The following is a 21,998-nucleotide window of genomic DNA, read 5'->3' as shown; positions in this document are numbered from 1 at the left end:
CGCCTTGCGGAAAATCATAAATGAAGCCGATGAATAATTCGAGCAAGGATTGACCACAAACCTAACCCAACGAACACAAATACAGATATTAACAAAAAGAATATGTAAAAAATTGAAGCCACCACACAACACCTACAAACCCATCAATGAATGAATATCATGGTAGCAAGGCCTTATGCCCTGAAAACGCGGACACCACCCATTAACTAAGAAACGGGAACATCGCATACGTCAAGACACCCTCTAACCAAAAGTGGAGCGTTCATAGCAAGCATTTCATGCACATGCTACATAAGTCGTCACCGCCGTTGGTACCTGCCATCGCCTCCGACACTGCGCCAGACATCGCCTTCGCCCTGAGCGATTTTATCATGTCACATCCAACATTGACCCCGCTGCGCCATGCAGTAGAGACTCGCCATTGTCGAGGAGGTAGATGTACACTGCTCCACCTCATGCCTCCACTATCTAGCAACTACTCCAAAAACGATGCCTCCAAGATGAAGAGCGACGCCCAAAGCGTCGCCATCGGCTGATCCGAAAAACCCAGGTTTGGGGTTTATCCCGGAGAAGCGCGCAAGTAGGCGGTAGATGCAGATGCAACCCCTCAGCAAGGTAACGGCGCGAAGACCGCCATCGCCCAGCATGACTGAGGTCATAGCACGGTTTTCACTGGTCGCGCCTCCCCAACTCGTCACCAGTGCTAGATGTGGGATGAAATGCCACACCCAACCAGGCCGACCACCTCCGGACTCCGGTGGAGGAGTAGACCACCAATGCCATGCCCCGGGCCGACGGCCAAGGCTTCCTCATTTTGTTGGGAATGAACCCAGATCATCTCCACGTGCCGTCGTCGTCGATGAGGTGGACGTCGGAATGAAGGTTTTGGCCTGCCCGTACCCACCTGTGCCTAGATTGGGCCTGCCCACACCGCCGCCACTAGCTGCTGGTCACTTGCGCCACCCACCACCGTAGTTCATCGAGACGCACGCATCGGCCTCGCCAGCCCACATCACCCAGATGCCCGCCGCCGTGCTCCAGATCTTGGCCAAGGAAGATCCGTTGTCGTCGCGCCACCAGGGCTTTGCCAGGCGACGCTCCCGGTGGAGATCGCGGGAGGAGTGGAGGGACATGTGGTGGTAGGAGAGGTGGGGAGGCGCGCGGCGGTCGCCCGGCGTGGCCGCAGAGTGTATGTCAATGGATACACATTGTATCCCTGAGAAAAAAGAGTGCGTGTATCGAGCGGTAAGATCCCTTGTGTTCTAGCAAATCATCATCGATCTCAGCCGGATACCTGGTCTTGTTCATCATGCACGCATGCATGCATTCTTGGACGGAATAGTCCCTGTTTTTCCAGTGTTTGCTGCCAGCAAACCATACGGCTCGTCACAATGTCCTCCTGCTGTTAGCTTCTCTGCCAAAACGTTATGTACAAGTCAGACCATTCATAATTGACCGGGGACGATAAACATACTCTGTTTCAGTCGTAATGCAGAAGGAGTCCACGCATGTTTGGAATTGGAACTTCGGGTTTGGCCTGGACTCTGCCTCGATCCCATATTCTACATGAATCAAGTCACAAGGGCAGCGGATGCTGCGGATCAGATTTACGATGGAGGCGATTGCGGCCACCCCGCTCGGCGATCACCCTCCATCTCCATGGCAGGACCTCCCGCCGGAGCTGCTGGGCCTCGTCATCCAGCGCGTGCCGTCCCACGCCAGCCGCGTCCGCGCCGTATGCCGCTCGTGGCGCGCCGGCGCGCGCCTGCATCCTCCGCTGCGGCCGCTACTCCCGTGGCTCACGCTCTGCGACGGCAGGTCTCTCAGCCTCCCCGACGGCGAGCTCCATCGTATTCGGATCCCAGACGACATCTCCCGCATCATGTCCACGGGCGGCATGCTCTTCATCGTGCACAGCGATGGCAGGTGCTCCCTAGCAAACCCCTTTTCCCACAACACGGCCCCTCAGCAGGTCCACGCTAACTGCTTCCGTCATGAAGTATCTCCTGATTCCCCGCCGGTCTGCAATCTCCGCAAGGTGGTGGTGATGGCGGACCACATCGTCACCATCAGGGAAGGCCGCTCACATGGACATGGAGAGGTCTTGTCGATCCGCGACCAGCGCCAACCCTCGAGGGCCGTGAACATCCAGTGGACGCCTCCCCTACACATCCCCGCGCATGTCCTCGACATCACGCTCTTCCAAGAGAAGCTCCACGTCCTTGTCGGAATCGGAACACTATATATACTCGCTATCCATCTTTACGTCATGGACACCATCGGCGGCGGTGACGGCAAGCATGTTAACCTACGGCGCATACTTGTCGCAAACGAGGAGCAAAACTACATTCGCACCAGCTGCTACCTGGTCGCATCCGGCGATCGGTTGTTGATGGTGAAGCAAATGGGTATGTTCAATGGCTCGTTCATAAGATTTCTCAGGTCAGCTTGGTTTGAGGTATTTGAGGCCGCGGACTTGAGCAGCGGCTGTGGGCAATGGAAGAAGGTCGATAGGTTGATGGGACGTGCTCTCTTTGTCAGCCAAGGCTGCTCAGAATCGCTTCCAACCGGTGACCAATATGGCGGGGCTCAACAAGACTGCATCTACTTTCTGAGCAACAGCAAGATAGACACGTTGCCGGGCCACTTCTCCGGCATATACAACATGAGATTAGGGACACTTTCGCCCTTGTTGTTCGAGACTCTGGTGGCACATGATGGTCCAGGAACAACGTCTTGGCTTTTCCCCGTTTATACTTAGTTTCATGTATATACTAGGCGTGCAACAAACCACATAGCCGCACAACTTTGTGTTTTATATGTCGATTCAAGCATCTAAAAACACATTCTTGCTATATATATATTATTTTTCTTTCACGATAGTCATTTATGAGGGGAGTACATTCCACCTATAACAAACTTAACTTCGTACTTAGAGCATCTCCAGTCGGGTTTTGGGGGACCGTGGACAAAAAAGGCTTCCCAGTCACGTCCTCCAAAGGTAAAAAGCGTCGCATTTTATATCCGGCATCCGCGGTAGAAATTCTACACACACGGGGCGGGTCGGACAAGCTTGACACAAAAAAAAGCGACAGATGAAAGACATGTATACATGCAGCCCCTCATCCCCATATGTCATCCTCTTTTGCTCACCTACCCCACACTTTCTCTCAGCTACTTTGCCCACATATGTTTATCTCTCTATTAAAATGCATGCATCCGGATACTGTTCGAGGGACGCGTCTGAAAATGATCACTTTTCTGTTCAGATTTTCGATTTCTTTTTGTCCGTCGCTCTCTTGAAAAGCATCCCAAATCATCGAACCGGACGCTTTTTGATGTATGCGACGGGAGATGCTCTTATATATAATAAAATAGGACCCAGGAAGACATGAGGTCAACCAAGAAAGAACATACAACAAATTATTAGGATCTATTGCAATTGCAATACCTCAGAGAGGCAGGGTATTGATTACCCCCTCTATTTTGTATATAAGGTCGCAAGCAAAATACATTTTGCATCTGTATATTGACATTAATACTAATCTAGAAAATGAGTTTGAGTTGTACCTCATAGGATGGTGATCATTAATACAAAATTTACATGCAGCCATAGATAATGAGGCACCACATGCAATATGTTTAATTAGAACATAACATAAGAACATTTCCACAACATTAATCGTGTTATTTAATCAGTTGGTTGTGTAATATTTGTAACTGGAATAATGTTAGTTTCTGGCCTTGTGTACAAAAAATGAAGAAAGTAGTTTTAGTCCAGAACATGGCCAACGAGGTCAAACAGCGATGTTTTTCAAACCTCCATTGTTGATTGCGGGGGGGGGTCACTGAAATTTCTTGTTTCGATGTTGCATACGGCATTTCACATGTTGGAAGCATACATGAATTTCTTGCACACATATTATCATGATGGTGCAATGTTTCGTGGGCATATGCCAAAAAGAGATTTCTCTAATGTTGTAAAGATTCTACTAATAATGGACCCGCTAGACACATATATGTTGTTGCTTTTTTTTGCTACATATGTGTCTTAAAAATGTTTCAGGATTTTTATTTTCCATTTGTATGTACCCGTAAAAGATAGCAAACAATGTTATATCAACACATAAGAAAATGTTGATTTTTTGGTTTTTAATTTATTGTGATGAGCTGATTGAACCTCGTCGGCCATGTTTCAGACTACACATGTTGATTGTTCGTGTAACCAAAAATATTGCTTTAGCGTCATCCATTTTTTGGGAGCAAACGGTGGGGAAGCCGACTTACCTTTTTCCCATATTAGCTATCTGACGGCCAACGTTACCTATATATATCATGTAAGAACCCTCTCCTTAAGAGCGGATTCTCGGTGTCAGACATGATAATGGGCTCGTGTAGGGCGGGAGCGCTGTCTGTCATCTTGGTGGCATCGTTGGCAAGACCGATGAAGGCTATGCATATATTAGCCATGAAGATTATCGGTGGTTCGACGGCGGTGATAGCCTTTTTAGCGTGTACATGAGGTGATCGCTGACCTTTTTAATTGGTACTAGGACAAATGCCCGTGCGTTGCCACGGAAAGACAAAATATGTTGAAAGGCGAATTCAATTTGTTGTGCGTACCCAAATATGGTGACTTATAGTTTTTAAACACATTTTTATCTTCTTACTAACCCTTTGAGGACCAACAACAATACTTGTATACCCTTTTCGACATGCATGTGTCTTTTTCTATAGCACACAATCGTGCAATTTCCACCATATTGGCCACTTTTGCGTAGGACAATTATTGGTATTTTCATTTCCTAAGTGTCCTAATTCATTGTCTAAATCAATTACAAAAGTCCAATATGACACTGAATGTGAAGCAACGGGAAAGAAATATAGCATACTAATTTTTTTATACACTGACAATGTTTTTTTTGCAAGAATAGTAACTTATTCAAAAATACATTTAAAATTTCTTGCAATGCATACAACCTAGTAAAAACCTATCCTCATTTTTCTTTCCTCCAAGGAGGTATTTGGTTCGCGTCTGAAATCGTGTTTTCGTCCATTACATCGTTACCACTTACCGTTTAATCATGTTTGATTCAGTTCCTCCGAAAACAGGTATCTTGTAATTGAGTCCCAGCACAGCTCAAAACTGTTATCGGTCAGTCCCCACCGGAAACGAAACACGTTACGAGAGCTAGCCGGGTTGAGCGACCGCTTCTGATCTCGACCCCAACTGCTACCGATATCGTTTCTCCTCGGCGTCCTCTATTTCGGTAACAGCAATGCCTCACGGGCAGCTCGCCAGGCGACCCTCTCCTGTGTTTTAGGCAGTCTCCTCCAGATCCCCACCGCCTCACCGACATTCTCCGTCGGTGGCCACGCGTCCACCGGCTCTTCATCTGGATCTCAATTTATGTTATAGAATCCATGCACATGGATGATTAAGTTGCTTCTGTTTTACTCCCTGCAAAATAAAAAGTTGCTTCTTTTTACCTTTACAAATTTCATGTGCCGATCAAGTTGATGCAAGTTAATGCAACCATTGCAGTGCCATGCTGCAACTCATATTCACGGTAGTAAGTAAATAAATGGTAAATCCAAATATTCCATTGTTGATCTGGTTTTGCACTCACGTATCTCATTTTCATTGTTACCGGAGCTACAGTAAGCAAACATGATCAATAGTTCTCAAAAGAAAACAAGCATGATCAATCATGTACTGGTTGAAAGTTTACTTTGGAAAAGAGCGAGCATCTTGCACACCACCCAAGCCGGCGCTCTGCGGGAATAGCTGCATGGTCTCCTTCCTCCCAGCCTCCTCACCCTACGCTCCGGGAAAGGTAATATTTGCCTCAACCTCACCTGAAACACAACAAACAAAGCCATATTCAGATGGCATAGATGAATCCTCAATTCCCGGCGCCCGCCTCAAATTCCATCCTAGATCACCCAAAATTCCAAAAATATACACAGATCTCGCACAAAACCTCCCCCAAGAAACCAGAAAATTTCACACAAATCAGAACGCAAACTCCCCCAAGCAAAAAAAAACTGAACAAAGAAAAGGAGAAGCTGACAATTGTGAAACCAATGTAATTCTACCTGCTAAACATTGTCTATGATGTTCTCCATGGCTTTGATTTGGTATTTGAAGTCACCTGGACTTTTATCTCTGTTACCATCCACACAACTATTCAAGCATGAGTAATCTGAAATGAAGTTTTAAATACAGCAGCCCTAAGCATGAGACACTAATGCTTCTAACCACCTTATTGTGTGTGAACTTCAGAAGCGTGTAAACCCTTTTGAGGATGGTCTCTAAACATAAGGCAACATAATACTTGAATTTTGCAATAAGAAATAGATGGATTGGATTTATAATGAACTGGCCAATTATGATCTAAAATCATCATGTGAATTTTAGGGGCAGCTACCTTTTCGTAGACAAACAAACAAAAAATAGAAGAATAGAACTGTCAGACTTGTACAGGGCATGGGAAACAATTAGTCTTACAACTTTATCTTAAGCTTCTCAATGGATTGTTAATCTTCTAGTATGCATATATGCACAGTATAATTGAGCATAGCATCAACAATTCTTTCACGTTTTATGCCCAGGAGAGGTTTTATTCTCCTTTTCTCTTCTCTTCCTTCCGTGTCCACCGATCGACCTGCTATTGTGTAGATATGGATCACAAAAATTCTTGACAAAATAATTCAAGTGCAAATTTAAAGTTAGTACATTACATTTAGAAGCTACAAATTTTCAACATATTTTAATCTTAAGCTATACCACCAAGGGCCATTAGTATATGTATACTTAGAGAGAGAACCTAATAATCCCTGAAAGTGCTAGTTCTGAGCATTTAGCACTTAATTCCGTAAAAGAAATTCCAAAATATATGTGAAGTATTTAGAGACCATATAAAGGTGAGTTTGACATGTCTAAGCTCTATTGTGGACTGATCTTAATAGTATGTCAGTAATTGGCTGAAAATAATCACATACTTCAAGTTGGGGGAGAAGGAGGCACAATACATGAGAGTAGGTAATGGAAATAGCTGGGACAGTCATTTTATCCAGCCACGTAGAGTGTAGGAGGCACGATGATGGAAGTACCAGTCAGATTACAATATCATTGACCTTAAAGAGATCAACTGAATACCTCTGCAATTTCTGCATGCACATGAAAATAGGAAACTAATTTTACAATCAAAATATGAACTTTTACTTTTGAGAAATCAGATCCGTTTAAGGCATAAATGTTCTGCATATATGGACATACATATATGAGTCCAGAAAATTTTTCAAAATAAAGGGAAGGCAACCAAAGGAGGTGGCAATGCATAAAAACTACAGTACAACAATAAGAGGAAAACGTGAATCAGGAACTAACATGGAATATACCTATGCTTCACTATCTGATAGAAGATGCTCAAACAACCTGGTAGAAGATACTGTTATTGTTATTCAAATGAGTAATCTACATGGACTTGAAAACGAATCAATTGAAGTGCTTGGTCCTCAAATCAAGAAGCATCTGCTAGCAAGACCAGAAGGTCACTGACATATTTTCCTTAGTATACAAAAACAGTGAAAGGGGAAACATACCATTAAGTGAATATTACTAAACAACAATTGTATCTCCTATCCATGATTGCCCACAATCTGCATCACGAACAAACTTTCAGCTGAAATAATTACTCAACAATATTCTAGCCAAATTTAACTCAACATGCAATGCACTACCATGAATTCTAGTTTGATGAAATTGTGCCTGTAACATCAAGTTTCTGGACAGGGCAGTACAGAAAACTATTTGAATTCAAATTATCTGAAACTGTGTTTGGGGAATGAAAGGTTTGATTACCGCCGATGGCAATGAGGACTAATATGCACATCAAGGTTTGATTAGGGGGTGGATCCAGACTCCAGAGCGAGCTACCGGAAAAAACATAAACATCTAGCTAGCTGCATATCCACTCGCTGGATGACCAGCAACCTCAAACTTCCAGGAATACACTGGATATAAAGATGTTCCATGACCAGCAATGAGGAATCAGAAACTTCCCTATGCGCGTGGAGCCAAAGACGCAGATACAAATCTGTGCAGGAGATCGAAGAATTCGTGTCGCCTGCGTCGTGCTACCAGTGCATCCCGCGGACGGCGGTGACCATCAACAAAGCATCCCGGATCCCTCCTACGGCTACGTGCAAAAGGAAGATCCTATTTTTTTCAGAATTGGGGAGAATAACATTGGTGGCTACGGGTTGGGCCACGGTTCATACCTCGAGAAGCACCTGCGGTGGTCGACATCCCGGCGCCGGCGACGCCGTTGGACGGCACCATCCGCACGGCCACGGCCTACAGGCGCGAGGACCCGGTGGTGAGGCGAGCAAGGGGACGGAGCAGCGCGGCGAGGAAGGGTACGCGGAAGACATGGGGGAGATGCCGCGCGTGGCCGGGCCCACGCCGTCCTCGACGCCGATGACCTAGGGTTTCGCAACAGCGAGGTTTGAGGTTCGATTGGAGGCGCATTGGCGACGGATTCTGCGGGAGGGGCGGTGCCGGAGCTGCGCCAAACTGTGGCGAGGTCGGGGTCGCGCAGCCCGCAACGAGAATGGAGCGCCGGAGCTGGGGTGAGGCGGCATCGATCCGGTCCAACAGGGCGCACTAGGGGTGCAGGGGCGGGGGCGGGGCGGAAATGGGAAGAAGCCAGTGGTTTGGGCCGGCGAGGGTCTGCGTGGACAACGAGATTGAGGTGACGGAGAAGATCGAGAAGGGAGTCGGGACTGGGATGGAGGGGACTGTTCTGCGCGAGGGTGGGAGGGGCGAAAGGATGTCGTGCGACGAGGACGACCAAAACATTTGACCTATCCAAGGGAGGGGAGGACAACTAAACTGGGGGAGAAGGGGAACATATTCGTTCTTTTTAAGTAGTAGAGATAGAGATAGAGATGGCCCATTAGCCCATTACATATTTCTCTACTACTTAAAAAGAACGAACGTGTTCCCCCTTCTCCCCCAGTTTGGTCGTCCTTCTGTTCACTCGCCCCGCGCACGCTAAACTGGGCCAAGCCGGGGCAAGCGCGGAAGCGCCCAAGCCCAATGAATTTTATTATGGGTATCCTCTCCTCTGTCGATGGCGTTTCTAGGGTTCATGTACTACAACGCCGCCACCACAGTCTACTCCGGAAGCCTCGCCAGCTTCCGCGACGCCCTCTCCACGGTGCCCTAGCCACGTCGTTCCTATCTTCACAGTTTCATGTGACACCGCCCTCTCCACTCCCACCTCCATAGCCGCCCCCGCCACGGCCAGCGGCTGAATCGTGCGACGGGAATCCGAGCGGCGTGCTTTGGTTCCCCTTCAGCCGCACGGAGTGGGCGAGCTCCGCACAAATGGATCCTCGACCCATCTGTAGAAGTCGGTCCGGCGACGGATACAGAGAGGGCAACCGCTTGGGCCTCCTGCTCATGTGGGGGGGGGAAGAGACGTGTGATGGGGTGACGGCTGTGGGGAGAGGCACCTAGCCCCCTCTCCCTCCTCCGATGAAGGATTTCGAGGCGAGGAGTGCGCCACCACCGCCCATCATCCAGGCCACGCCTGTAGGACTGCGGCGCAGTGGACACTGGGCCTCTGACGGCCTGTGTTCAGCAGCCGGCCGGCCGTAGTTTCTCGCCATCGACCAGAGCCAGCATGAATGGGAGGAGGCATGTCGGGAGATGGAGGACGAAAGGGAATGTTGAGGTGTGACAACGACCAGCAGCGGTGCACGGATTCAGTTGTTGGTCGTGCCTCCGTGGAGTGCTTCATCCCTTAGATACTTCACGAAGTTTTTTTTCCTGAAAGAGGGTTAGTGGATGATCTTATAATTTTGGGTTTCACATGGGGCTACTACATTGATGGAAACTTTAGTCATGCAGCTAAAAGAAAAAGCTGAAATTTGCATTTATGTGTATGCTAATTGCCTTTTCTCTGTTAAAGGTATGCAATTAATATTCTCGCGGCTCTATTGGGTGCGGCTTTTTTTTCTTGAGGATTCGGGCTTTAGTTCCATGGCTTCCATTGTAGGCGTGGTGGAGCTGTGGGGCTGGTTGAGGTGACCTTCATATCCTCCATTTTTCTCTACCTTCTTAGGGTGTGGTGCTCCTCTTATTGTTAATTTCTCATTGCCTTCTGAGGTGAATCACTGTAAGACAATGACAGACTGCACTACAGGCAACAACAGGCAGCAGGAAATGCCATCTGCTATTTATAGAAAAAAGGGAAGCACATCCTTTCTTCTAAGTTAACATTATTTTCTTCCTTTGCTCAGCGAACTGATAGGAGAAAGTCACGAGGTTTTAATTTGGCACAGTTCGGACATAAAGCACTTAAATTTATTTATTTTTTCGATTCACATTTGTTTTTTTCTAATAGGTAGTACGTGACAAGAATTCAATCTGTGACAGGGTTACTGAAGATTTACCACCTAATATAGCTCAGCTAAAGAACGTAGAATTGACAGCTGAGGATTTGCTACCTAATCTTGGTTATGTTGTTCCAACAAATTTTTAGTTGTACAAAGCTCAGCTAAAGAATGTAGAGCCCCAGTCAGAATGAAGTGCTAAATTGCATTGGTAAAACCAGTTGATCCATCCCAGTTATAGTTGACACTATATGTAAAAAATACAGAAAAGACTAAAGGTTAGTTGATCATCCCAGTTATAGCTGACAAAGCATAAGGTTGACATTGACACTGTAGAAAAATTCCAGATGCTGGGTGGGCAAGAGCAGAAATACTTTGATGAAATGGTTCAGAAATGCAAGGTAAAATCCTCCAAAATATCAATGTTTTTATGGTAGGACAAAGGCTTAGTTTTCCAAAAGTATATTCATTTTGCATCGTATTGTAGTGCATGTTTCATTTGGTCAGTACTGAAGTACGTTTACATACATTTTTGGAGGATGTTAGGGCAACCTTGGTTATCTATCAATGGGGTTTCGACGATGAAACCAATCATTTGCTTATGCAAAGAAATCTGCCTGCTGTCAGATGGGTCGGTGGTGTTGAATTAGAAATGATTGCCATAGCTACAGGTCATATGAGTACCTCTCCACATGAATCTTAATTTCTTATAAACACTCTATCTAACATTTGAAAACTGACTGCAGGGGGCGAATTGTTCCAAGATTCCAAGAGTTGACTCGTGACAAGCTTGGGAAGGTACAACTGTTGCTTATTCTTTTTTTGGTACCGATGTTGCAAGGGAGTACAAGGAATACTACTCAGTGACAAGCCTTGAGGGGTATGATCTCACCTGGACATTGTTCATCATTTAAGTTGTGCCCTTTCGTGGAGGAGCTATACTTGACAGTATGTTCTTACCTGAAGCTGGATCTCTTCTTTCTACTGGATGCAGCAAAAAATTTTTTTTTTTGAGAACACAGTACAACGCAGACGCTCACAAACACGCGCGTACAAACACACCCCTATGAACGCACGCACGCACACCCTACCCCTATGAGCACCTCCGAGGGACTGAGCTGACATATCTTGAGGTTGACGAAGTCACCACTGGCGCCTCGCTGTTGACGAGCACGTCACCTACCACTGAAAGCATAGCGCCGATTAAATCCTGGAATAAATCCAGGTAAATGCAAACACCCATGCCAAATCTAGGATTCGAACCTGGGTGGGCTGGTTCCACCACAAGGGACCTAACCACCAGAGCCAAGCTCTGTTTGGATCAGCAAATTTTGATGTTAGATTTTGCAAAATAATTTGCTAGCATAACAAAATGTGGGAAATTAGTAGCCTGTGTCTGTTCACCATGTCCTGTGACATACAGGTGTATATTCCAAGTAATCCCCAGAGCTATCCCTTTTTATTTTTACTTGCTAGATTGGACATTTTATTTTGTCTGTCATTTTTGTTACTGTGTCTGCACTCTTGGCGATTCTTCTAATGCAAAACGAGATTACGAGAAAAAAATGTTTATTACTGTATGTATGGTGATATTGGATTCAATGTTATGCAATAAAAGGGGAAAAAATAATCTCCGCAACTAGGTTATCTGAATCCCTAAAAATGATGCTCTAAAACTCTGCAAGATAATGGGTGGATTCAACATCTAAAAATTGCAATTTCTAGCTTATTAAGATCTATTAGTGTGTCGTACGAAAGAAAATGTATCAATCTCTCACTCTTAAGAATTCCTCTGATACTGGTAAACAAGAATTCCTCTTTTAAATTGTTGTTTCGTGGTAGTGGATATACCGTGTGCAAGTAGGACTGAATCAAAATAAATATTTCTATTTGTTCTTCACAAGACCTACTTAGTATTGCTATTTCTCATCAATACCTGCTTAGAATTGCTATTTATTTTCCTGAATAAGACATCACACTAGCTCAGTTTCTGCATAACTAAAGAATATAATTTCCTGGGAGGAATCCAGCATCGGATGCATAATCTGGCGCCTCTGTACCTCCACACCGAGAATGCAAGCGACGTCGCCACAATTCTCCATATTGACAAAAGCACGTTAAGACTTTAACTTTGCACAAATAGATCCTCTTTTCTCGTATTGAAGCACTAATTCTCAATAGGTGTTAGTACTTGTTCTTGTCAGAGTATGAATATCTTAGAACCAGTACTATTTCTTTAGGCGTTAGCACTTGTTCTTGGCACATGCATGTTTATTTATAAGCAAATAATTTTATTATCTGGACTTAGAAGGCTAGAACAATATTGGTATAGAACATACAATCTACACATTTGTACATCAATTGTTCAGTTTATAGCTAACAACGAGTCTTTATTAGATCTAACTTGCTTGATGGGATCTCTAACTTATTTTCATACAATAATTTAAAGATCTAACTTAATTTTAGAAGGCCAAAATATGTCCAGTAGTCACATTGAATTATGATACATGTACTAATATTACAAAAGACGCCTTGACTTGTTATATAGACAGTCACAAGTGATTGTCCTCTTGAGCTGCATGATGACCTTTAGGACTGAACTTTTTTAGTCTATTCTTTTATCTCTAGCGTTTTAGTTGATTTCATGTTGTATAGCTAAAAGTGTTGGCATGCCTGCAGTGTTAGGGTTTGATGTATATCCCCATTATGCTGTTATTTAGCTTTGTGCACTTTCGATCCACTTCCAGGAGGATAAAATTGTCTTAAATGTGTGGATAGATTTGAGGAGTTAGCTCTAAAATAAATAGTATGACTTTAAATGTTAGGTCCAGAGTCTAACTCATCATTTTGCTATGCTACCATGTTTTCAAATTTGACATACATAATATAGAGGGCAATGGATATTTGGAATTGTAATTGTAGAATACATGCAAAATACAGAGTAGTTGCAAGAAAGCGCTTCAACATAGGCACATAAAGCATGTTATGAATGAATCTTTCGACTCTTTTGTACCACTATGTGCACTGAACTGGTGTCATCACTGGAACTGAACCTGGTGAAACCGTTCGTTTCGCGTCAACGCCTACTATGTGCCCATCACATCAATGGCACTGCAACCTGGTGAAGCCCTTCGTATCGCGCCAACGCCGCTAGCTGATGGAGGTTGCCATCGAGGGTGAGCATCTTGGCCGTTTCCAGAACCATAGCTCTGCGCCGCTGCCGCCTAAGAGTCGGAACTATTGCCTATGACGGGGCCTAAGCCACCGCAGCCAGCCTGTTGTCCTCTCACGCCTATTGCATTGCATGCTGTCTTCGCTCTGCTATAGTCGCCTGGACGGCCGCTGTCGTAAGTTGTTGTACCTGACAACCAAAGGTTGTAGCATGAATCATGTAGGAAGATTGCCAATGCCGGAGAAGTGTTTTGGCGATTTATTTTTGCAGCAATTACACCGGTACTTCTATTCTCCTAGCCCCTGGTATAGACTAATTGTTTAATTTTCTCAGAATTTATCCAACTGATCAATGATTGAATGATTTTGTTTGTACTTCGTGACTTATAAGGTAAAGCCAAAGGTGATAAACTATATGTAGAGCATCTAGGTTTTGTTCATCGTGTTTGGGAAACATTTGTGGATTGTTGTCACAAGAGTCAAGGATTTGATGCTTTACTGCACAGCTAGACCTTGGATGGATTGTTACCTAGATTTATTTTGTATCCTGATGGCTTCGATGAAACTTCTCTGTAATGATGCCACCTTGGATGGATACGACCCCACGTCAACCCATTTTTTGAATCAATATACTAGGTGTAGAAATAATTAAGGAGTATATATGTATTTATTAATACAAATATATTAGTAGAGTGTTTATTTCATATTTAAATGATGTCAATTATATTGGTTGTCAAAATATGCTTTAAACGAGATAGAATCTTATTGGTTTGTGGAATATATTGTGGTTTTCTAAGACACGTGAAATTTTGCATCTATTGTATTGACATGTTACGAGGAAAAATACTGGCCCATCCTTTTCGGCGTTTTTCAGCGATTTGAGGAATTTTCATAGTGAGTTGTGAATTATATATGTGCATTGAAAAATAAAATTTGAAAACCCGTAGCAACGCACGGGCATTTGTACTAGTCCATAAATGAAGCCCCATTACATCCGTACTTGTAAGTTTGAGGAAAACGATAACGAAAATGTTCATCTGAATTTCGGAACAGAGAAGCACACTCACTCCGCTCGCCGCCGCCGCCGCCACTGCCGACGACCGGAATCGGAGATGAAGAAGATCTTCGGCACGAAGAAGAGCAAGGAACCGACCCCCACCATCCAGGACGCCACCAACCAAGTCAGGCCTCCTCCCCTTTCCATCTCCTAATCCACAAATATGTCTCCTCCATCAAATCCAATGCTTCTCTGCTCCGAGTGATTGGGCAGATAAACAAGAGGGGGGAGAGCGTGGACGAGAAGATCAGGAAGCTGGACGAGGAGCTGGCAAGGTACAAGGAGCAGATCCGCCGGACCCGGCCGGGGCCCTCGCAGGAGGCCATCAAGGCCCGCGCCATCAGGCTACTCAAGCACAAGCGCATGTACGAGGAGCAGCGCAACATGCTCTACAACCAGACCTACAACCTCGACCAGGTCGGCTTCGCCGCCGACGGCCTCAAGGACGCCCAGCAGACTGTATGTGTACCCTCTGAAGTTTTATCCTACGACAAAGTTCAGAACGTCGAATGATTTTTTGTGTGTGTGTTTGTGTGTTCAGATGAATGCTATGAAGGCGGCAAACAAGGAGCTTAAGGGGATGATGAAAACCGTCAAGATCGAGGATATCGATGTATGTGGCTTAGCTTTTGCCTTATTTGTACTACCATGTATGGTCTGGGTTTTGTGCTGCTGCCATTTTGAGTATTCCCGGTTCAATGTTTTTTTCCCGTCATATGTATATGATGTAGCCCTCTAAGTTAGTGTCTTTAGCTCGCTGGTGTGCTATTATAGCAGTAACCATCATTGACTTGCAAAGTCCCAAGCCTTAGCTCAATAATATATGTAGTGGGCTGGGCAATAGGAGTACTATTCGATAGGCCTGCTGTCAAATGTGGTATATCAGAAACTTATTATCTATTCTAAAAAAAAAACTTATTATCTTTTTAATTCAGAGTCCAGCTTTGTGATTTGCTAATTTGGGATCACATTTCTTAGCCATATCCATGAGCTATATAAAGAACCATAGGACAAGAAAATGTATTCTTCTCTTTTCTTCTGTACATCTGACTAGAATATTTGGATTGCCAATCACCCTTTTCACCTTGTGTATCCTGCATACTGTGGCCATCAATATATTTTTTAACAAAAAGTGCATAGGATGTGATCAAAGAGCCATGGCCATGCCAAAGTTTGGTCACCATGCCAATAAAGACCAACTTCTTAGGGGTGCTACCAAAAGAGTGGCAAAGTTAGTTATGGCCTAAGCAAAGCACGCCTTAGTAGTTAGTATCCACAGTGGGATGCACAACGAAATGAAATGATGAACAGACTTAAATGTTTTCCTTTCAGTGTTGTTGGTTACTGTCTTACTGTCCCTTCTTCAATTGATGGTAATACAATTTTCTTTACTCATGATCTATAATTTGTAGAATATGCAAGATGAAATGACGGATCTGATGGACGTGAGCAATGAAGTACAAGAATCTCTCGGTAGAAGCTACAACATCCCCGATGATGTTGATGGGGAAGAGCTAATGGGAGGTATGGAAACTGTTTTCAGCTAGATCATGCTAATGCTGTAACTTTAGATGGCTTTATTTATTGCTCTTTTGGTAGTTGGCCCTTCCCTCTTCATGGATGGTTATGGACTATAACAACATAGCTCTTTGTCATAGATAGCTTATGTTCATTTCTTTGTCATTCTTGTCCCAGGCGTGTCTTTATCTCTTTTGGTGGGACATTGCCATTGCAGAGTTGGATATTTTCCTTGATATACTGTCCTCATTTTTTGTATTGAAAATTGCAGAGCTGGATGGTCTGGAAGCTGATATGGAGTTTGAGTCTGCTGCAGTCCCTTCATATCTTCAGCCAGACGAGGAAGCTGATCTTAACTTGCCCGCTGCACCGACTTATCCTACAGCAGTTCCAGTAAACAGGCACCAGGTAAGTGAATTCCACGTGCATGTACAGAAGAATGCAATTTGCACAGCATTCTTAACTTGACATTATCTTGTTCAGAATTCCTGGTGTTTCTTTCCTTTGGAATGAATCAATAAATTGACATTATAAAAACAATGCATGGGTTCTGAAATCCAAACTCAGTATATAGCATCTATTACCAACTTATGTCTGTCTTTCGCGAATTTGTCGTTTCTGACTTGGTATCTGGTAGGATAATGTTGCATGATTTGCCATTGTTCACTGACAACTAAGCAGCCATGGTAATTTGCGATGTATCATTTATTTTGTTATTATCTGGTGCAGGAGGATGAGCTAGGACTGCCAGCGGTACCCCGAGCATCACTCCGTAGCTAGAAGTATTTTGTGTGCGTGGTTCTTAGTGTTACCTTGTTGTTAAGGTGAAGTTAAGAAGCCTTTGGTCTGTGCTTGAGCAATCCATTTGTACTGCCTCTGCTGATGGATAAGCTGTTGTGGTAATATCGTTCTTTAACTTGGTTGTTCGCAAGTTGTTGAAAGAAGAAAATAGCAAAGCCTGGATTGCCCCTATATTCTTTTATCCTGTCCGTATTTTCCCCATTTGTAACAAAAAACTGAGTCAAGAACTCAAGATAAGTATGAAGATGGGGGGAGAAATATCTATAGAATGGTACAAAATTAGGTGCCTCTCTCATTGAGGTAGACAGCCAATAGGAGGATAGCACATGGCCCCAGTGTTATCCAAACTGGACTCACTCCTGGCAGTAGTATATAAGAAACCCCTTGCTTAGGGTGATCGTCAGGCTAACACAGCACAACCTAGTCTTCTAGATAGACAGACAGAAGCAGATCAGGATCAGACTATCTGTAAGAAGATGCAGGCTGCCATTGGTTTGCCGGCCGTGCTGCCTGTTGCTGCAAGGTGCGGCAGGCTGGCGGCGAGGCGGAGGAGCATCATGGTTGCCGGCACGAGAAGGTTGGCTGGTGGCGTCGTTCGTGCAGCGCCCACAGGGGCAGCGGAAGTGGACTACAGCTCCAACGTCTCGTGCGTTCTCTTCCCTCCTCCCTCCCTCTTTGTTTGAGCTTGAGCTGAACTGAACTGATGGTGCTGATTCGAGAGGTGCAGGGTGTTTCCAATGGAGGCGTGCGACTTGGTCGGCGGCGAGGCGTGTGACGCAGCGGAGATGTACCCAGAGACCAAGCTCGGCGACTCCGCATCTGCTGCTGCCGCAAGCAGGGTGCCGGAGGAGGTGGAGAGGGAGTACCTGTCCTACGACGAGGCTAAAACGTAAGCAAGCACACAGAAAAAGGGTTGTGTTTTTGTTTGGCAACGTTGTTGTGTTCGTGAACTGATCGTTAGTTCGATGGTGGAAAACAAAAATGCAGGGTGTTTCCGGGTGAGGCATGCGACGATCTTGGAGGAGAGTTCTGCGAGGCGCCCTACCAGACGGGAGTCTCCAAGGAGTAAAGCCGTGGGAGCCAGCTCTCCATCGCTCAACACATCACTGGATGATCTTGTACGGGGTGATGTGTGAAGCTTGTGTAGACCAAAAAAAGGTTGAAACTTGAAAGGAAAGATGTACATGTGAATATTTGTCGGCCACATCTGTTCGTCCTTATTCCCTGCCTAGTCCATATGATTTTAGTAAACATATTTGCTACTTCCTCCGAACCAAAATAACTGTCACAAGTTTAGTGCAAATTTGACCCAGTGTATAATAGTACAATATTAAAAGGATAGTATCTGAAGAACCTCGGAGACAGATTAAGAACCAGGATCGACCTGGGTAATAGGAAAATATATATGTTTACCAAATTACATCAACGATTAAGACATTCAACTGAAAGGTGTTGCACGGAACTTTGCCATGTCGTGCGCGTAGAGCAGCGGCAGTTTTAAAATCACTAGGGCTCGAAGAATTCGTAAAACAAGCTATATCAGTGGATTATTTTGGCTAGTTGACACTAGAATATTTGATTTGTCTGGGCGAAATAAATCGCCGGTGATAGGCAGTTGGAGCTGCAAACCATGTTCAGTATTGAGACTTGGTATATTTAGTGAGAAGAAACCGTGCAATCGGCACATAGGACATAAACGTTGATCACGGTCCCCGTGGCTACTTATTGGGTGCAGCCAAATCACGGAAGTAGAAGGGCACCAGAAAAAAAAATCGGTTGATGGCATAATAAAAAGCTGACGATGCCATGTGAAATTATATGTTGAAGATTTTTTGAATTATAAATTGTCATAAGCGCTCAAGTACCCGTTGCAAATGGGATTAACCCTTTATGAAAAGCTTGTACGCTGCAACGATTGGTGATGTCAAGACTCCAAGTTCTTTTCTGAGATAGAACCCAAGTTTTAAATAGCCGGGCTATGTCATTTGTACCTTAAATGAGAAAACCTGCTAGCAGGCTATAGCCCTATTTAGCTTCGAATTAATCTCTAATTTAGCCTCTAAAATCACTCTTTTCTGAATTTCTCTTCCCTTCTCTTTTTTATTTCATGTTCTCTAAATTTATGTTCACTGGTTCAATAAAATTACTGAGCTGAATAGATTAATATTTGTTTGCGTTGAATAGTTGAATGGGTTGTAGCTCAGATCATGTTTGAGTCATAGTTTTTCTAATTTTTGCAAGATATAATTAAAATTTCCCCTATTTTTTTGAAAAAAAATGCCAATTGTATTAGGCCGCTATAGTCTGTCTATAGCCTTTCTCAGCTTTCAAAAATATCGCAGCGAAATTAACCCGCTTTTTAAAAATATGGATAGAACCTTAAGATTGGGAAAATAAAAAAATGGTCTCACTGCAATGGGCTAACACAAGAGTTTTGCACGTGCAAAAGGAAAGCACAGTTTACAATCATGTGCTAAATTGTGGTTTAATCTGTAGCCTTGGAGCATATAATCTACACTAAAGAAGCATGCGATCCTCTTGGAGGAGTAGGTTTACCAGAGATTATTCTAACAGGGGCATGGTATATCTGGTGGAAGCGTTGACAACATGTTCATGGCGAAAATGTTCAGTCTCCTCAGCGATCAGCTATGTCCATTGGAGCCCTGGCTACTAATTATTGGCGAGCACGGAAGAATCCAGTTCAGAGAAAAGCCAAAGCATGAACTTTTCCATCTGAAGGGGAGGTAAAGATCAATGTTGACGCTTCTTATAGGGCTGACGAAGGACGTGGAAGTGTTGGTGTTGTCATCCATGACTATAGAGCTAAATTCATTGCAGTGCAAACTAAAGAACTCCCGTTTGTTGCGGATGCAATGTAAGCCGAAGCATATGCACTTCGAGAAGGATTATGTCTAGCTCAACATATTGGCTGCAACCCATTTTTGGTACAATCGGACAATATCTTGGTGGTGGAATCGATGCGAGATGGTGGATTCTGGGCTACTGCTACAGCGATCTTTCATGATTGCAACATTATGGCGTCGGGGTTTAATAAGGTTACTTTTGAGCACTGCCCTAGGGAGGCAAATTCAGTAGCGCATGAACTTGCAAAGTTTTGTTTTCAGTCCGCTAGTTCTTGTATTTGGGATGGTGATCCCCTAGCTTTATTTTCCCTTTTTGATGAACGATGTAAGTGTCTTTGATCAACAATAAAGCTAGCCGAATGGCATTCCCTCAAACAAAATTGTGGTTTAATTGGGTGAATTGGATGTTTGAGGGGCTCAAAATCTTTAATCACTCCGCCAAGTTTAGCGGGCAGTAGTGAATCAAAATATTATACTCCCTCTATTGCCAACGTCATCCAATTTTGGGTAATTATTTTGAACCAGAGGGAGTACAATAATTTTTCACATTGCAACAACACATCAAAAGAATCATACATGTGGATCTTCTTTACCTTGACTTTTTTTTTCATAATATTGACTTCTGTGTGTTGCATAAGAAAACCATGCATCAGGGGCTCAAAAAGCAAATCCAAAATTGTGAAAAGAGGGCCAAAATTCTTATTTTTGGATAGGTTGCACATATCTAAATAAAAATAATACAATTTTATATATATGTAGATTACTCCGTGCATGATTTTTCGATGAATTTTATGCAAAAAAGTTTTTAGGGAAATAGTTTTGTCTCTGCGAGAACTATTTCTTGGGATGTAAAATAAATATTGGAAGAACTATTTTGAAAAAAACAAATGTGCATCAGGACGGCCGCCTCGAGCAATTGTATCTCTAGGTTGTTTGAGCGAAAATAGTCGATTGCTTCCTACTTTATCCCATCTTCGAGTCTTGGTTGGCTGCTTCCCTACGATCGATGCCACCATCCCAATCATCGGAACTTTACGGTATGTTCGGTCATCGGAACCCGTGCGTCCGTTTGACACCAATCATCCAGCTACTATGTATGGCTCCAGAGAGTCCTCACTTCCGTCCTCGAGACCCAACATGACCATGAACATCCAGAAAAAGAAGATGGATGCGTCAAGGAGGTGCTGAGGGTGACAACAAAAAGAAGGTGGACTCCGACGTGTGTTTTGCAAAGGCTAGGGAGAATTCCGGTGATTTTTTTCAGCATGTCCACACTTGTAATCTATCTTGCACAAACCTGGCAAATCTCAGCCCGAGAGTTGTCGAATGTGCTAGGTAAGGGGATGTCCCTACACTATAAGAAAATCAAGCAATAACTAGGTATTCGCTTTTTTTGAGGGATGGGGGGACTACAATGCAATGTGTGGTACCAAGACACATAATCTTATTATTAATTTGTAGGGAGGGCCGGCCCTAGCATAATTTTTTTTAACCGAATTACCGTAGGGGGAGCCCCTACGATCTAGATTTTATATTAATTAAAAGACATACATACAAAGTTACGGGAAAACATCAAGAGGGAAAGAAGTGGAAATAGAAGTCTACAAAATAGACATTTTAAGAGAAAGAGTGAAGGATCCAAGCAATGAGAGGTTGCACAACGGTTTCCTTTACTCTATATTGATGAAGGAGGAGATCACTCTGGAACCTGACCTTCCAACAACCAAAGAAACACGATGTTTCTTAAAATAAGGTCATTACGTTCTTTCCATAAATTCCAAGCAGCGCAAGTAAAGATTTCCATGAAACATGGACCCATTAACATTGATCTTGCCAATATTAAAGCGGTTGGAGATAGGGAGAGTGTTGTCCCACTGAAGCCCTAGCATAATTAGGACCCGGAAAAAAATGAAATAGATATAATTTTACACTAAACTCTTATACTCCGGACTTGCTTGTAGAATGGTATGGTCATAGCAAGTATAATTTATTTTTAGTTATTTTACAAGGTAAACCACATAGTAAAATTTATAAATACTTTTTGTTTTTTTGATCCACTTTTATTGTATGTTGACGAAAAAAACATTTCCATCATGCTATATTTAAACCGATTTTGTAACATTGTTCGCTTCATTATTTTCCAGTTGAGAAAACCTTAGATAGTTATACAAATTTATGGT

At 43.8% G+C, this 21,998-nt stretch overlaps 3 protein-coding genes and 1 long non-coding RNA gene across 5 annotated transcripts; 3 read left to right on the top strand and 1 right to left on the bottom strand.

Moving 5' to 3' along the window:
• Positions 1-1,612: 1,612 nt before the first annotated feature.
• LOC127322175 (uncharacterized) lies at positions 1,613-2,761 on the top strand. Its single transcript, XM_051351129.1, has one exon. The coding sequence runs from the start codon at positions 1,613-1,615 to the stop codon at positions 2,759-2,761; it is 1,149 nt and encodes a 382-aa protein (XP_051207089.1).
• Positions 2,762-4,774: 2,013 nt separating this feature from the next.
• On the bottom strand, positions 4,775-8,976 carry LOC127322174 (uncharacterized). Of its 2 annotated transcripts, XR_007864564.2 has the most exons (3): positions 6,100-8,963; positions 5,733-5,859; positions 4,775-5,461 (listed from the first exon to the last, which is right to left on the bottom strand). It is a non-coding gene; the product is annotated as an uncharacterized lncRNA (long non-coding RNA). The 2 variants fall into 2 exon arrangements; XR_007864563.2 differs by lacking the exon at positions 4,775-5,461 and having other exon boundaries at positions 5,554-5,859; positions 6,100-8,976.
• A 5,592-nt stretch (positions 8,977-14,568) lies between these two features.
• On the top strand, positions 14,569-17,135 carry LOC127322179 (vacuolar protein sorting-associated protein 60.1). The gene is made up of 6 exons (XM_051351134.2): positions 14,569-14,759; positions 14,849-15,094; positions 15,177-15,248; positions 16,048-16,159; positions 16,425-16,561; positions 16,883-17,135. Exons 1-6 carry the CDS (start codon positions 14,691-14,693, stop codon positions 16,931-16,933), a joined length of 687 nt encoding a protein of 228 aa, XP_051207094.1. The 5' UTR covers positions 14,569-14,690; the 3' UTR covers positions 16,934-17,135.
• Positions 17,136-17,345: 210 nt separating this feature from the next.
• LOC127322180 (light-regulated protein, chloroplastic) lies at positions 17,346-18,158 on the top strand. The gene is made up of 3 exons (XM_051351136.2): positions 17,346-17,600; positions 17,682-17,843; positions 17,942-18,158. The coding sequence occupies exons 1-3, from the start codon at positions 17,431-17,433 to the stop codon at positions 18,021-18,023; spliced, it is 414 nt and encodes a 137-aa protein (XP_051207096.1). The 5' UTR covers positions 17,346-17,430; the 3' UTR covers positions 18,024-18,158.
• Positions 18,159-21,998: the final 3,840 nt, after the last annotated feature.

The sequence above is a fragment of the Lolium perenne genome, chromosome 2 (assembly GCF_019359855.2).
Source record: "Lolium perenne isolate Kyuss_39 chromosome 2, Kyuss_2.0, whole genome shotgun sequence".
NCBI lineage: Eukaryota > Viridiplantae > Streptophyta > Magnoliopsida > Poales > Poaceae > Lolium > Lolium perenne.
This window is presented reverse-complemented; position numbering and strand designations above follow the sequence as displayed.

Excerpts from the sequence above, each read along its gene's own strand:
- LOC127322180 (XM_051351136.2), top strand. The coding sequence starts at position 17,431 with ATGCAGGCTGCCATTGGTTTGCCGGCCGTGCTGCCTGTTGCTGCAAGG. Across the intron at positions 17,601-17,681 it reads GACTACAGCTCCAACGTCTC|GGTGTTTCCAATGGAGGCGT; the intron begins GTGCGTTCTCTT and ends CGAGAGGTGCAG. Across the intron at positions 17,844-17,941 it reads TCCTACGACGAGGCTAAAAC|GGTGTTTCCGGGTGAGGCAT; the intron begins GTAAGCAAGCAC and ends ACAAAAATGCAG.
- LOC127322179 (XM_051351134.2), top strand. The coding sequence starts at position 14,691 with ATGAAGAAGATCTTCGGCACGAAGAAGAGCAAGGAACCGACCCCCACC. Across the intron at positions 14,760-14,848 it reads TCCAGGACGCCACCAACCAA|ATAAACAAGAGGGGGGAGAG; the intron begins GTCAGGCCTCCT and ends GTGATTGGGCAG. Across the intron at positions 15,249-16,047 it reads TCAAGATCGAGGATATCGAT|AATATGCAAGATGAAATGAC; the intron begins GTATGTGGCTTA and ends TATAATTTGTAG.
- LOC127322175 (XM_051351129.1), top strand. The coding sequence starts at position 1,613 with ATGGAGGCGATTGCGGCCACCCCGCTCGGCGATCACCCTCCATCTCCA.